The sequence below is a fragment of the Siniperca chuatsi genome, linkage group LG12 (assembly GCF_020085105.1).
Source record: "Siniperca chuatsi isolate FFG_IHB_CAS linkage group LG12, ASM2008510v1, whole genome shotgun sequence".
Lineage (NCBI taxonomy): Eukaryota > Metazoa > Chordata > Actinopteri > Centrarchiformes > Sinipercidae > Siniperca > Siniperca chuatsi.
The window spans coordinates 18,068,854-18,085,587 of NC_058053.1; the positions used below are offsets into that span (position 1 = coordinate 18,068,854).

At 38.7% G+C, this 16,734-nt stretch overlaps 2 protein-coding genes across 2 annotated transcripts; one reads left to right on the plus strand and one right to left on the minus strand.

Moving 5' to 3' along the window:
• Window positions 1-146: 146 nt before the first annotated feature.
• xk (X-linked Kx blood group (McLeod syndrome)) lies at window positions 147-10,693 on the plus strand. Its single transcript, XM_044216974.1, has 3 exons — window positions 147-1,562; window positions 6,036-6,298; window positions 8,543-10,693. The coding sequence occupies exons 1-3, from the start codon at window positions 1,318-1,320 to the stop codon at window positions 9,475-9,477; spliced, it is 1,443 nt and encodes a 480-aa protein (XP_044072909.1). The 5' UTR covers window positions 147-1,317; the 3' UTR covers window positions 9,478-10,693.
• Window positions 10,694-10,851: 158 nt separating this feature from the next.
• LOC122885627 (dynein light chain Tctex-type 3-like) lies at window positions 10,852-15,972 on the minus strand. The gene is made up of 5 exons (XM_044216977.1): window positions 15,824-15,972; window positions 14,101-14,142; window positions 13,864-13,987; window positions 13,672-13,749; window positions 10,852-12,114 (listed from the first exon to the last, which is right to left on the minus strand). Exons 1-5 carry the CDS (start codon window positions 15,848-15,850, stop codon window positions 12,038-12,040), a joined length of 348 nt encoding a protein of 115 aa, XP_044072912.1. The 5' UTR covers window positions 15,851-15,972; the 3' UTR covers window positions 10,852-12,037.
• Window positions 15,973-16,734: the final 762 nt, after the last annotated feature.

Here is a 16,734-nt window from a genome sequence, read left to right on the forward strand (position 1 = left end):
TGTCTAATTTCTATGAAAACATTATCTTTAAAACATAAATCAAAGCATCTCTGACAATACTGGCACATCCAGATAATTGATGATGGTGATGATGATCACGTTTCACTACATCACTACTTTATTGTGATTTACATGTTTTATTGTATGATTTCCTTTACAATCTGACATAGAGAAAGAAGAAATACCGTCTCACCAATACTCACATACAGCACATGTGAAACAGTCATCTTGGGTAAAGAAAAAAACAAATATATAGTATGTCCATCAGAGTTTATGGGTTTAAGAAAAGAAAGAAATAAGAAAGAGAAAATGAAAGGAAAAGTTATCTGTACTGAAACCTGAATAAGTCACAGGTAACCAATACATCCATTGTTCTATTTTAATTAATGAAAAAAAGTACTTAGTTTACAAAAGAATAGAACTTTATTGTCCACCAGAGTGGGAAATTGTCTTTATCTGACTAAAACATAAAAGCAGCACAAAACATGCAACATATAACAAAGTACAATAGTAAAACAAAAACCCACCTTATTAAATAATACATATTAACTATTACATAAAAACATGACAAAAGTAATAAAGGTCAAAGGGCATAATTATCTTATTTAAATCTCTTTAAATAATTCCTGAGACAAATTGTATGTACATATTACATACTAATAATAAGCTCACCAGACTCAAGTCATTTCTAAACTCAATAAGGAATAGTGATTACCAAATAAAATCAGTGAATTAACAGTAACTTGAATTTTCTGGTGCTTATTCTCATTTTAACCTCCTTTTTTCCTTTCTGTCTCCTGTTTTATGTTCCATTGATATTAAATGGTTCATATGAGTGGTGCGGATGTAAGCTGTTGTTAATGTTTGTATAAGTAGGCTAAGTGAATATGTGAGAAAGGTTTGCTTTCTGAAATCTATCCTAAATAAAAAAATATATTATTTTGAATAATATAAAATAACGCTCCTGTTCCTAACTTAATTACAGGATTTGTTTGATGAGTAAAATAATCCCCCAGCATACTGTCTGAGCAGCCATCTCTGCAGGGCGTTTCTTCTCACTGACCGGCGCTTCACGCGAGCGCACAGCGCGCGCCGGACAGCGCAGCGCCTCTTGCGCCCCCCGCAGACTCTCTCCGGAACAACACTTGGCTGTGAAAACATCTTGCCTGCCTCAAAATCGCAGAAGAGTTGCGGCGGCGTGAGCCTGCAACGGCGGGTGAGTGACTGACGGACCGCTCGGTGGTAACGTTATGGATGTGCGGACCCCGAGCGAAGCAGCGTGTTTCCCGCATTCCCCAAATGGCGGAGTGAGCGAGGATGCGACTCCCCAGTTCCATCTTTGTGTCGGTATCTCTGTTCACGGCCGAGACCACGGCAGCGCTCTACCTCAGCTCCACGTACCGCTCAGCTGGAGACCAAATCTGGCAGGGGCTCACGCTCCTCTTCACGCTCGTGCCGTCCGTGCTCGTGCAGCTGACCCTCACCTTCATCCACCGGGACCTGAGCAGAGACAGACCGCTCATCCTGCTGCTGCACATCCTGCAGCTCGGACCCGTCGTCAGGTCAGTGGTGGCTTGTTTATCTCGGTGTTTCTCTGACGGTCGGCCCGTACAGGAGCCCTGGAGACCATTGTGTCCCTGATCTCCACTGTGTCACACGATGAAACCTCTATTATTACCCACAGGTGTCGCGTACACGGGTGATTTCTCTCGAAACATGTCCGGCCTGCCTGCACATAAGCTGCTTACGGATGGTTTGATGAATGCGTTGCGCACATGCTGTTGTTTTCATTTTCTGTGTCCTTTTGTCTCCGACTGGCTGCTGACATGCTGGCGCAGTGCATGTATGTCTGTGCCATTGAGCTCGGAAATAAAAGGCTGATCAATACGCCCATTGCTTATCGATATGTTCCATACACAGCTGCCAGTCTGCTCAGCCACCACTTGGCTGTGCACCTTCATAAGATCTCCTCCTCGATCATCTTCAGCTGTGGCTGCTCCGTCTGAAAGGACATTAAATCTGCCACCATAAAGCGCATGAAGAAGCAGACCTGAAGCTTTTACACACCGACGGAGGAAATATCTGCACACTAGTGCTTTAAACCATAATAGGCCTGGTCTGACCTGCATGCTCCATCCATAGGAGCCCGATCCTGCATGTAGAAGCCTCCCTCCTGTTCACACAGACAGAGTGATCAAATATGCAAACAGCAGGAGATCTGACTGTGGTGTAAAAAAACATCCATCTCCTGTAATACAGAATTATTTTAGTAATCGTACTTTTTCAAGAAGAAAACTAACTAATAATTGTAAGTTGCAGCCCTAATGGAAACCCATCATAAGAGTTGAAAGGATTAGTCAACTAATTGATCAGTAGATTGACAGAAAATGAATCTGCAACCATTTGCTGCATTTGGTTTTATTGATTTTAAAGTTTGGTACATGGCAGCATGTAAGTCACAGGAGTGAATATTATAAAACAAGGAGTAGAAACTAAAAAGTAAATGAATGAAAATAAGGAGCACATACAAAAGTGAGAGACCCAATCGATGTTAAATGTACAATTCCTGGTTGGACTCGATACAAAGCCAAGACACAAAAAACATCAACAGTTCCTGAAAAAAACAGAAAACAGTCCAGTAATCCCACAAAATATCTTCATTTAAACAGACACTTTGTTTATACGGTAGGCCCCGGTTTTCCAGTTTACCTTTTTTAATCTACTGAGCATAGACTCGTAGGATGTTATTCGTACCAGTTCATCTTTCAAATCTGGATTTTCACCTGTTTTAAAAGTTACTTTTTAAGCAAAAAGCCCAAATATTCTTTGGTTCAAGCTTCTCAAATGTGAATATTTGCTGGTTCTCTGGACAAAACGAGCAGTTTTAATGCCTAAGTTTGGGCTCCAGAAAATAGTTTTTACATTCAGACATTTTGTAGACCATTAGAATAGTAGATTGGTCTGTAGATTATTCAGTTGAACATTAGATTCATTGATCAGTCAATCAACAGAATTTACCCTGAACCAGGAATTTTGATAATTAATGAATCATTTAAGTCAGTTATTAAGTAAAATGCCAATGAAATCCTGGATCCAGCTCCTCAGATGTGTAAAGTGTGCTGCTTCATTTCATCAGAAATTCAATATCTTTGGACTGTTGTTTGAACAAAGAAGCAGCTTGGAGACGTCAGTTTGGGCTCTTTGGACTATTTTCTGACATTTTATAGATTAAACAATGAATTGATTAATCAAGGAAACAGCTGTTAGTTGCAATCATAACCACACTTGTTACCACACTAAGCCTTCAGCTTGTGAACATAAACAGTCAACTGATAGAGACGGTTATATTTATAACGACCCACCAACATCCATATGTTTGATCTCGCAGCATGTTGATTCCCAGCAGTGGCCTCTGTGGATCTGACCTGCCTGTTTCCCCTCGAGTGTGCATTCAGATGATTACTGTCCAGACTTCTACATCTGTCCTCAGTGAAGAGCAGATCTAAGAATAGCACACGTCGCTGCTGACTCCTTATCTCTGACAACACAACCAGAGAGGGGAAATGTCCGTCTCTCTACTGCCGACAGCACGGCGGCACTTCCTCTTCTCAGAGTCTCATCCGCTCCAAACAACACTTCCAATATCATAAACAGAGTCCTTATCATGTTGTGTCATAACAGCAATGACATTGTTGCCTTCTGAAACTCTTTCTTTTACACCATTTAAAGTCCCCCTCCACTCAAAAAAAGTCTTTTGCTTAAAGTTACTTCACTTGGAAGGAACAGAAGGATGTGTGTGAGTTTTTCACATTCAGCTGCTGAAGGAGGAAAGTTTCTCTGCTCATCTTTAAAATCTGAGTTATGACAACGTGCATGAGCTGGTTTTTTTTTTAACATCAAAACTGATTTGGAAACTAATCATGGTCCAATATGTAACTTACACAAGTGTGATGTGGAAACTTGAAACTTCCTGTGCACAAACACTGAGAATATAGACTTTTCCGTAACGTAGGAGACACTTTAAACTTTTTAAAGGAATAATATTTGCATATTTGTAGATTTGGATTTTTCAATTAGGGAGAAGGAGTAGATGTAATTATAATAACTTTTTTAACAAGGTAATTCAACTTTTTTTTGTGGAAAACACATTATTATTCAATGCAAAGTACTTTTCTATGCCTGTATTTTTTTTGGCCACTTGGGGGCAGCATAAACAAGTTATGAACTTGTTAGCAAACAGTTGCTTATTTACAAATCAACATTATCATTCATTTGGAGTCATGTTTGTGTCCACCTGATGAATTTAAGTCCAATATTCACTCTGTTCGCTCTGTTTTTGGTCTCCACCAACTCCTGAGGGAAATATCTGGCTCTTTAGCTGCTAAATGCTCCACGATGTTCACCAGCTAGTTGCTAACTGTGTCTGTCTGCTGTTTGGTGCTGAGCAGGTAGTGTACTGTGGGGTTTTAGAGCTTTTTCACTGAAAACAGCTGCCTGCTGCCACCAAAAACGACACTATGAGAGCAGTGAGACTGAACCAAAACAATAAAGTTGTGAGCCGGAAACCAAACAAAGAGCTGAAAGATGCCATAAAGCTGAAGGAAACTAGAGAGTCGTGTGATAATTCACTATGAACAACACCTTTCGCATGCAAGTAGTAATCTGATACATTGATATTATAGAAATATTGATCATAGCTGCTTTAAGTCAAGATTATTTCATAAAAATCTGTCTGTTTTGTGCAAACTCCACTTACTCCTTTTCCTTTTAAGACACAAACACTTCCACTTATAACATGCTGATCCTAGCAGAGACAGAACATGGGACTGATCTTTATCACTTCATCCTTCAATGAGATTTTGGTATTTAGTTTAACATCTGAAAAGCTGCTCACAGACTCAACCTTCACAGTTTTATTTTTTTATATTTTTTAAAGCAGTGATGTGTTCACTGTGCGTGCCACTCCAGTGTAGGTCAAGCTGATAAAGTCTGTCCCTCAGCACCCTTATGGTTTAAATCCCTCTGCTTTGCTGTTTTATGGGCACCGTGTTGCATCAGCGCTGCTTTACCAACACTGACCTCTGGCCTTTTGCCCACACTCAACACTAAAGTATTTTTAGTATCTCACTGGCAGACGACTGACAGAGAGCTAAATGCTGGTGTACCAATAGATATTGATGATGAATATTAAACTGTCATCTACAGCTGCTCACAGTTGTTGCATTTCATTGTTCTTGTTACACTGAGTTGGTGCAGAAACAATCAGTCATTCATCACATGGACCTTTTACTGAAGCTCTGTTAGTGTTCAAAGTCAGTACAGTTGAACTGAGAGAGAAAAAGAATCTGCAAACAGTCTCGCTAATCAATTAATAGTTGAAATCATTTATCAAGCAGAAAATGCCATTTTTTCTCAGGTTACAGTTTCTCAAATGCGAGTTTTCTGCTTTTATTTGTATTATATTATTGTAAACTTAGTATCTGTTGGTTATGGACTGTTGTTCCGACAAAACAAGCAATTTGAAGATGTCCCCTTGTGCTCTTGGAAATTGTGATGGGCATTTTTCACTATTTTCTGATGTATAGACTAAACCATTTATCAATTAATCAAAAAAAATCATTAAACAGTAGATTAATCAATAATCAAAATAAGCATTAGTTACTTTTCTGTACAGTAAAACAAGTACAAGAGAACACATAATTAATGTAGCTAAGAGTGTGCAAACACAGAAAACAAACACACAAACAATCAAAAGAAAGATTATAAATAAATAAATAAACAGAAAAGACAAACTGTCTCTTTCAGTTTGTCTGGTTTTGTACGTTGTGAGTTGCTCTTTGGTGTGATTTTGAGTTATCTGTTAATGTGGTGAAGAAGGATGAATGTCCTCTGTTTTGATTAAGTTAACAGGGAGCCTAATAAATGGAAATGAAAAACAGTAATCTGCAAATGAATTGATAATACAAAGTTATCCACTTCATTGAGTGCCTCTGAAGAGTCTGCAGCTCTTAATGGTCTCTGTTGCTGTGCTGCAGGTGTCTGGAGGCGTTCTGCATCTATGGCAGTGTGGGCCGTGTGGAGGAGCCTTATGTCAGCATCACCAGGAAGAAGCAGATGCCTCGCGGGGGTCAGTCTGAGGAGGTGGAGCGGCAGGTGGGGCAGGCGGAGGGGAAACTGTTTACGCACCGAGCAGCCTTCGCCCGCACCTCTGTCATTCAGGCCTTCCTGGGATCTGCGCCCCAGCTCACCCTGCAGCTCTACATCTGCGTGCTGCAGCAGGGGGTGTCCATCGGAAGAGGTAAGAGCGTGTGACTCGTTGATTTTATGCTCACTTGTACCTTCAATGCAGCAACCCCCCCCCTCCGTCACCAGTCCACAGCTCCACTGTGGTGTGGGCTGATCAGCTAAGAGCCATATTGGAAATAAGAGGATGGTGTTGTCATGAGTCAAAGTGGTGTTATGTAACTGCCTCTCTGTTCAAGGATGGAAAATGGTGATTCTCTCTGCTAGTTGGTGCAGATCTGAAATCAGGCTGTCCAACTGTGTGTGTGTGTGTGTGTGTGTGTGTGTGTGTGTGTGTGTGTGTGTGTGTGTGTGTGTGAGCATGTATTACTTATGTTGTGGGGACATAAATCTGTTTACACAGTCATATTGTGGGGACTCATAACGTAAATCATTAAATTTTAGGGTGAAGACTTGAAGAAGAAGACTGGTTTAAGGTTAGGGTAAGGGTAAGTCTCCAGGAAATGAATGTAAGTCAATGTGATGTCCTCTGAAGTCTTGGAAACATGATTGTGTGTATATGTGTGGGAGCAAGTATTTCTATTCCTGAGAGAGATTTAGTTAAGGTTGACACAAAGTCACACTAGGACATCTGGTCGTCGAGTTAGGACAAAATAAAAGATGTTATAAATACTGGCAGTCTGACACTTGTATTTCACGCTCAGCGATTTAACAGCCTGAATGTGATGAACATGAGCTTCAGGGCTTTAAAGGGAAGGTTCACAGTTTTTCAAGTCTGTATTTTAAAAAAGAGTCTGCTGCCCATATGTACATTTAAGCAGATTTTGCTTCCTGTAATCATTCCTCCTGTTTGTACCGGCAATTAAAAGATGGACAAAATCCACTGTCTTGTTCTGAATAAAAAGTTAAATCCAAAGTTTATCCGAAGTTTAATGAAGCATCAGCAGTCTGAGTTATTCAAATCAAGTGGACATCATCCTAAGTTACAGTACAACATTTCCTCTTTGTCCAGGGAAACATGAAGAGGGAATTTTGTACTAAACAGACTGAGTTGGTTTGAACAGGGCGTCAAGGAAGCCATTTTTGTGAAGAAAGAGAACCCCTCTTTGAACAGAAATGGTGGTCTGAGAGTTAATCTGCCCAAAGTCTATCAGAGTGTATTATCACCTTGGTCACGCCAATCATATGCTAATCAGGCACTTAACAGTGATGAAGTAGATGCAGCCAGAGAACAATATGCCTGATTACTGATCACTGGGCCATCTTGAAACTATTAGGTCAGTTTCAGGTGAAACTAGCCATTAACAGATACTCAGGCAGATTCCTTCCTGAGGGCAGGGCTTATGTAACTCAGAGTAGCTTAAATTTCCAGTTCCCGTCCAATTTTTTCACAATTGAGAATGACTTCCGGATGGGAGCCGAAACGTCTTGATTCTGAAAACAGTGTCCAGATGACTACGACTGAAACCTGTTCTACGATAGAACACTCCTGGACGAATGAGGGACTACACCGTCTAAACAGACTGAAGCCTCATAATAACTTCAGATAATCTTTGGAATATATTTTGGCACTGATTTTGTCCCCCATCACTCACTGTAAGCATGTTAGAAAGGGATCCTTTAATATCCAGTATGAACAGGAGGAATGAAGAAAACCCTGTTTCAGCGTTCACCTGAGCACCTGAATGTGGTTTTCTGGAGTTCGTCTATATTCATCAGTGAATTTACTGAGCATGTTTTATTTATAGTAACATACCTTTATTTATATATCATGTAGGGACAAGCTGAGGAAACCAGTTGAAAGTGCTGATGTGGGGTTTTCACACAGTATCTCATTTCTGTCTGTAGACCATAACAATGTTTTTGAAACAACATTTTAAAAAGGAATTCATATTTTTCAGTGATTTACAGGCACATAGACTTCAATGAAAAAACAAGTCAGGATATAACCACTTTACATGTAAATAGACCATATTATAGTTTTATTTCTTACATTTTTTGTATTTGTGTATAAATAGTGAAATAATGTTTTTTACAACATTGAACTGTTCAATAATAATATTTTGAGTGATTAGTAAATTGCTAAAGGCACCTGTGTCATTTTTCATGTATTTTGGGTTCCTGGCAGCTTTATATTTTGTTAAATTGACAAAATGAGAAGTCAGACTTATAGCTGAGTTTGTGCTGATATTGTGCATGTGGGGTAAGGACAGTTTATATAATAGGTGATAAAGAAAGACAAAAATTAATGCATAGAAAATGTTGTCCTCATATTTCTCTCTCTGTTTGTTAATGTCAGGCACACTGATGGTGATCTCCCTCCTGTCTATTGTGTATGGAGCGCTGCGCTGCAACATCCTGGCCATTAAGATCAAATACGATGACTATGAAGTGGACGTCCGGCCCATGGCTTATCTGTGCATCTTCCTGTGGAGAAGCTTTGAGATCGCCACTCGTGTGGTGGTTCTGGTTCTGTTCAGCTCTGTGCTGCAGCTCTGGGTCCTGCCTGTGGTTTTGCTTAACTTCCTCATTTTCTTCCTCTACCCCTGGATCCTGTTCTGGCAGAGTCACTCGCCGTTCCCTGAGAATATAGAAAAAACTCTGACCAGGGTGGGAACCACTATTGTGCTTTGCCTGCTCACCTTCCTCTACGCCGGCATCAACATGTTTTGCTGGTCAGCCGTGCAGGTGAAACTCAATGACCCGGACCTCATCAATAAGTCCCAGAACTGGTATCGCATGGCCGTGTACTACATGCTGCGTTTTGTGGAGAACGCCTCGCTGCTTCTGCTGTGGTACATCTATAAAACAGACTTCTACAACTTCATCTGTGCCCCACTGCTGGTGCTGCAGCTGCTGGTCGCCTACGCCATCGCCATCTTCTTCATGCTGGTCTTCTACCAGTTCTGCCATCCGTGTCGGAGGCTGTTCTCCTCCAGCATGACCCAGGGCATTTGGAACTGCTCCTCTCTTCTCTGCCTCATGTGCAACTCTGCTTCGCCACCGAACAGGCCGATGGGGAAGTCTGTCCTGGAGCCCCCGAGCCCGACCACACACAAAGAGCCAGCAAATGACAGAGCCCACGACACAGCCAGCGACACCACAGACGACATGCCTAACGACACAACGTATGACATGCTCGATGACACAATCTATGACACAAATGAAATGGGCAATAATCTAGGTGGTGGAGTCAACGGTGACATTAGCCACAGTGTATCCTGCAATGCTTAAAACATCACCATTATTTGACGTGCCATTTGGAGGAACGACTGACAATTATCATACCCTCTGTAACCTTTTAAGTGCCACATGAATCCCTCTGTGTGAGTTGAGTTTACACTTTAAATCTCATTTTTCATGCATCCATCTCAACTCCGTTTTCTACCACTGTCTATTACTCCTAGATGAAGCAAATGTGTCCTTAATTTTAGATCTATTCTGGCTGCAAACATGCATAGTGTTTCACTTGTGTTGTGTAGAAACATTGCAGAGGTGGTGCTCAACTGTGTCATCAGCCAACATCCTAACCTTTCATCCTGCAGCCTTTAATACAAATAAAAACCCATGGACACCAACATTACTTCTTTAGTTTTGGAGACTGTCCACTTATATGCTGCATTACTGATCACAAGGAGCCATGCATTTAAATTGATTGTATTTAGTATATCTTTGGCATGGATGTGTGCATGTGCGGAGCCTCAGATGAGGTGTAACAGTAATTCGGGGGGGTACAGGGTTTTTTCTGAAACCCCTCATAGTTTTACGGCTGCAAGCGATCAGCTTTTTTACTTCTTGATAAGAGCTTTATCATTAATACGCGCTGCTTCTGTGACGTATTTGTGCTTGACGAGACGTGAATCTCCACACATGTTAAAGAGGCTGTTCGATCACCAAACACGTCACTGTAAAGCACGGACATCTCCGAGCGTAATGTTTTTGCACGTTTACATAAAGGATTTTAAGTGGCTTTAGTTGAGCAGCAGCAGCTGTAGTGATGTGAAATGCTTTTTGTTTGGATGTATTTGCATTTTTCTAACTCATGCTTGTTACATCTGTCAGCTATGCATCTGTATGTCTCATTAGTTAGAATATTTACACCCAAGTGTGCACACATAAATTGATTATATATAATTGAAAAATGTTTGGAATTGTAACAAGTATTTTTGCTTATTTTCAACCTTTGATGTATAATTGTGTGTGTGAGAGAATGTCAGTGTTGTTTGTTTTTGCACTAACTCCTTTTTGCAATGTATCTGCAGAGGGATGACAGCCTCGAGTATGCGCCTAATGTTTGTAGAAATAAGACAAGAAACCTTTGAAGCCAAAAATATATATATATATGAAAAACTTATTGTACACACCGAACATTCTCATACAGAGCAAGATAAAAAGGAATTTAAAAGATAAAACCCTAAAATCTTAATAAATTTATATTTATATGTGAAAATTGTCAGAAGTTGTATTTTTAGCTGAGAAGCAGTTACTACCCACTGTTCTGCGCTGACCTCCAGTGGACGAACACTACAACTGCATAATAGTAACATTTTCCTTCATGACAGTCTACTTAACAAATCCCATTCTGGTTTATAGAGATCAAACACTGTGGATTGTTAAATACATTTAATGACTGTACTGTTGACGTTCCGACATTTTAATTTACTGAACAGCCTCCATAAACTCAACACAGAAGAATCCAGGATTTCTACAGAGAAAGTCTAAGAAAAGTGCATTAGTCGTTGGGACCATTAAACAACTCCATCCTGGAAACACACTCTCATATGTGCACAGTTACAGATACAGACCAATGTAAAACATTAAAATATTAATGCATACAAGGAAAGACACTTTATACAAGTACTCGGGTATCTACTTAAACACAACAGTCAGACTTGTCTTAACTACCAAACTTTTAACTACAGCAACAGTTCAGTCAGTTTTATTTGGTAATGTACTGAAGGAGACAAAACAAGATTAAGAGTCTACAGCCATACTAGCAGCTCTGTGAAGCTGTACTGCAGTGCTTAGAGCTAAATGCTAACATCTGTGTGCTAACATGCCTACAATGATAATGTTAACGTGCTGATGTTTAGCAGGTATAATGTTGACCATGTTCACCATCTTGATTTAGCGTGTTAGCATGCTGACATTTGCTAATTAGCACTAAACGTAAGTTCAGCTAACGCTGATGGGAATGTCGTTAGTTCTGCAGGTATTTGGTCATAAATCAAAGTATTGGAAAAATTGGAATGTTGACCTGATGGTGGCGCTAGAGGAAAAGTCAGAGGATCACCAAAGTTATTACAATTCATCCTGAGGGGGGCATGAATGTGTGTAGCAAATTTTATGGCAATCCATCCAATAGTTGTTGAGATATTTCAGTAGTGGACCGACAGACCGACATCCCCAGAGCCTTGCTGTAGCATGACTAAAAAATAATCAAGTTCTACATTATGCACAGATTACAACATTTGGGACAACATATGGAGAGAAAATACTTAGTGTTCTCAACATGAGCATGTGATGTTTGAAGTGTAATTTCTTTACAAAGTCCTGCTTCAGAGTTGCATTCTGACCTTGGTCCCTAACAAAGCAGCATTTTCTCACAGTCACACCAACGCAGACAGTCGACTCTCAAAACCACAACCTGTATCCTGACGTTATATTGTTCAAGCCTGTGGGGAGAGAGAAGCTACTTGTACATGAACTTCTAACAGAGGGTATCATGAGAGGATCTTCATGGCTTCACAGAGACATGACGGTGTTAGGAGAGGGTGCAGCTTGGTTGCTGCTGTCACAGAGGCACAGCGACAGCAAACACACTGACCACACAGTACATGGTGCGATTCTCCCACCTGACGGTGCAGCTCCCTGAAAGAGACAAACAAGCAGGAGAAATTACACAGCAGTCTAATATTTCTTATCTTTCTCTGGTGAAAAGTTCTAGAGATATTATTCATAAAGCATGTTTCTCGACAATTTCAACACAAAATAACTCAAACCAAGCAATTAGAGCTGGAACCATTAATCTATTAGTTGATTGTCAGAAAATTGATCAACAAATATTATACACTACTACCGCATAGTAAACTATTAATAATTGATTAATTGTTTAAGTCATTTATCAGGCAAAAAATCCAAACATTTGCTAATTCCAGCTCCTGAAACCTGACGATTTGCTGCTTTTCTCTCTCTTTTTTTTATGTCATTGTAAGTTTTGAGTTTTGGACATGACTTTGGGCGCTGGGTAACTGTGATGAGCAACAGTAGTAATAAAAACTAATCGATTAATCGAAAAAATAATTGACAGATAAATCAAAAATTAAAATAATCATTGGTTTTACCAGAAATGCTGGTAGGGCAGAGGACACTAATCTGGAGACATTTAAGAAAATCTTATATCAGACGTGTGCTTGGATGTAGTTTATAAAGTGCATATACAATATATACCATTTCAAAGAACTAAACATGTAAAACACTACAATTTCTGACCATCATTAAGATTCATGTTACCCAGCAGAAAAATTGCATATAGTCCAGTGATATCCAGTATAAAACTGTACAAAATGAAACATCACGTAGGAGTTGAACTGCATAGTTTAGCAAGACCGTGTCCGTTTGTCACTTTCAAAAACTACAATTTTATTTTAAATGAGATTTAAAAATAAGCCACTGATCCAATATTGGCATTATTATGTCTCTTAGCTGATACAAATTATTTAGTGTTTATAGTCAGTAGTTTAAGTTTGTATTCTTGATCAAACACTATCAATGCTCAACACTTTTTGAGGTATGAACACCAACTGGATGCACAGCTGTTTTAAAGATGCGTCCCCTGTTTCGACCAAGCGTGATCATATACTGTAGTCGAGAATATAAACAGTTAGTCAAGTGATATAATATCGATAAGTCCTGTAAGTTTATATCTTTGATTTTGATGTTGATTATTTTGTTCTCTTTTTGTAGACACATCAGCCAGGTCTGTCAAACACACTTCCCCCTACCTACTGGGTTTAGAGCCTGACATAAATGATGAGAGACAATATTTAAAATTGTTCTTAAAGCTTTATTCTAATTAAAATAAAATTAGAAAACTGTCAAGTACCACACACTGGCACTGAATGTCTGGTCAGATTCATAATCTTGTTCACTTATTTTTCAATCAGATAGTTCCTGATTTAAATGATAATTTAGCAAATTTAAGAGAATTTTATTTAGGAAAAGTACTTGTACGAGTGCTTGTGTTTAGACAAGATTTAACATTTGAGAATTTTGGCTTATCTTATTAAATGAAAAAAGGTTTCTAGACAAACACAACACCGTAAGATATTGTAAAAAGTATTGTTTCGGTATCTGTACTGAAACCTGGGTATCATATTAACACTGTTATCAAACGATTTCAAATAATGACACCAAGTCGTCGCTCACCATCAGTGGCAGTGTCCCAGTAGCAGGAGTTGGCTGTGTGGAGACCTGCGCCGCTCTTCTGCATGATCGTACAGTTTACTGCAAAACATCAGAGAGCAGTGTTACTCAGTCACATGTTTGTGAGTCACATATAAGCTCTACATGTCAACATTATTAACTCATGTTATTGTATACGATGGGCAGTTAGCTCACCTATGTATTTGAACGGCCGTCCCTGTTTCACCAGGTGAGTCAGAGAGTGCTCCACTATACTGGCCGTCCACTGGTTCACTTTACTCTGATTATAATCTGTTCCACCAATAACACCTTCAATACACTGAGACAAAAACCACACACAGAGAAAGTCATGTGCACATGTCATCACATCAAAGAGTGGATTTATAATAAAAAAAATGCAGGTTATTAATGTTTCCAGGGATGGAAAGGTACCTCTTTAACTGAGATACTGGCCTCATCTGCATTGAAGACAACCTGCAGTGAAATTTAAACAAAGGAAAAACGTGGTTAGTTGGTGGCATCTGTGTTGTTTTCTTTCCTTTTTTTGAATGAAGAAACCACCTTATAGACTGATCTTTTATATATAAAAGTTAATCTGTGCACGACACATTTGAAAAGGCAAAGTTTAATGATTCCACGTAGTTTACATCCATGGGTCTGACATATGGTGCATAAGACGATTCCAATATCTCAAAAGTAAATATTGTGCATTAAAGTTAAACTGCATAATAAAATTTCATCAAATGACCAACTAATCCAAGCAGCAGCTTGACCACAGGTTGGGGGAAATTAAATTTAAATCACAAAAACTTTTATTTTGTGGCACTAAGATTATCCCAGTAGGCTACTACACATCCCATCCACAGTTTAGAGCGATAGACAGCAAATGCAGCAGATGTCTCCTGTCATTTTAAGACATTTAAAATGAGTCTGATTTTATGTTTTACTCGAGTACTTCTATTTAATGATACTCATAAAATCAACATCACCAGAATTCAAACGGAAGTACTTTTTACTCCGCTACATTTATTTGACAACCCAAGTTAATAGTTACTTTGCAGATTACCATCTTAAAAACTATATTGTACATATAAAATACTATTCAGTGTTATATAGTACATTAAACTACCTAACAGAATATAAAAACATTTGTTAGTGCAACTCAACCAGCTGCAACACTAAACAATTGCTTATATGTTAATGCATGAGTCCAGTAATATAATATGTAATAATGTAACACAGTCAGGGGCCATTCTGCATAATGACTACTTTTACTTTTGATACTTTAAGTAAATTTTTTGATGATAAACATTTTGAATGCAGGACTTTTACTTGTAATGGAGTATTTTGTATCTCTTAAGTATCTGATCTGAGTACTTCTGCCACCACCGCTTTACAGAAATTAATTTCATTATTGATCCATCAGTGGTGGAATGTAACTGAGTACTCAAGTACTGTACTTAAGTACAAATTTGAGGTACTTGTTCTTGTGTCTTTTCATTTCAGAAGGAAATATTGTACTTTCTACTACGTACATTTATTTTGACAGCTTTAGTTACTTTACAAATTAAGATTTAAAATAGGATGTTTTGTTATAAATTAAACTACCCAACAGTAGTGTTCTGCTGAAACGATTAGTCAATGAATCAATTAATCGATTGACAGAAAATAAATTGGCGACTGTTAAAAAAACATTTCATGGTTTTAACTTCACAAATGTGAGGATTTTATTTTAATAGTTTCAATTTAAATAATTCTGAATTTAGACAAAGCTAATCATTGTGAAGGTGCCACTTTGGGCTCTGGGTAGTTGTGATAACATTTCTCGCTATTTCCTGAATTTTTACGTTTTCCTGATTATACTTACATGCTTTTACTCAAGTAACATTTTCTATGCAGGACAGAGTATTTTTACAGTGTGGTATTAGTACTTTTACTTAAGTAAAGAATCTAAATACTTGCTGTTTCTGACGTTAATACTCGTCTAATATTATTAATATAATGACTGTGACCACACCCCGATGGAAACACCGTTAGCTTCAGCTAGCTGGCTAAGCTAGCTGATTTAGCTAACGCTAGCTAACCAACGCGTCTTTGCAGTGTTAACTGCGGTGCTTTCGATAGTTACATTAAATGCAATTCAAACTATCTTTACCTCATCTCCAGAGTTATATTCCTCCATCGTTAGTGACACTGATACAGCGGTCTCTTGTCTTTATTATCACCGGTGTCTGTCTACTGTTCAGTTATTGTTCCTGTTTACTTCCTGGTGTTCAGAGACAAGGAGCACAGAAAAGACACTCCTGAAGCTTTTGACTGTGTTGTTATGTCGCCTCCCTGTGGCTGAGTTCAGACACTACAACACCAGACCAGCGTCAACAATAGAGGGCGTCTCATCTATCTGAAAAATACTGTAAATCTCTGTCTTTATTTCTCAGGCTGAAGCGTCAGAGGTCCTCACAAGTTTATAAAACAAATACAGTTCAAATAAAATGGCAATAAATTGAACTCTCCTCTGTATAAAATCTAATTATGGGCTGGGCTCAGACTTCCACTGTAATCACATGAGTGAAAAGGATGTTCTTATATTTGGAAACAGGAAATTTACTGTCTAAATTGGTAATATTGTTAATACAAAGCAAGTCATTCATTCAAATTCTCTTGAGATGGTTTCTGGACAATGTTAGCGGAAAACATTTTTAAACATTTAACATACAAAAAAGCACATGTTAAATTCATGTTGAAAAATTAAAACAACACATGAGTGAAATACTGTTTCATTTCATTGTTGACAAACCTCGTGTGCCTATAGACTACGTTAATTTGTGTTGTTTCACATGTAATCATGTTACATTCCGCGCGTGAAATGTCTAAAAAACATGTTTTGCAACTTGTGCTTTTGTGCAAATGTTGAGTTCCTGTTATGATGTAATGCAATGGGATTTATTTATGTCATTTTTTATTTCATTTCTTATTTATTTAACATGGACAGTGCACATTAATAACAGCTTAAAACCACGTATTAAAACATGACATAGGCGTGCAGAGTAATAAGAAAAAGGGAAA

Coding starts and splice junctions, on each gene's coding strand:
- xk (XM_044216974.1), top strand. CDS start 1,318: ATGCGACTCCCCAGTTCCATCTTTGTGTCGGTATCTCTGTTCACGGCC. Junction 1,563..6,035: donor CAGCTCGGACCCGTCGTCAG/GTCAGTGGTGGC, acceptor GCTGTGCTGCAG/GTGTCTGGAGGCGTTCTGCA. Junction 6,299..8,542: donor GGGGGTGTCCATCGGAAGAG/GTAAGAGCGTGT, acceptor TGTTAATGTCAG/GCACACTGATGGTGATCTCC.
- LOC122885627 (XM_044216977.1), bottom strand. CDS start 15,850: ATGGAGGAATATAACTCTGGAGATGAG. Junction 13,750..13,863: donor ACGGCCGTTCAAATACATAG/GTGAGCTAACTG, acceptor GATGTTTTGCAG/TAAACTGTACGATCATGCAG. Junction 12,115..13,671: donor CTGGGACACTGCCACTGATG/GTGAGCGACGAC, acceptor TGTCTCTTTCAG/GGAGCTGCACCGTCAGGTGG.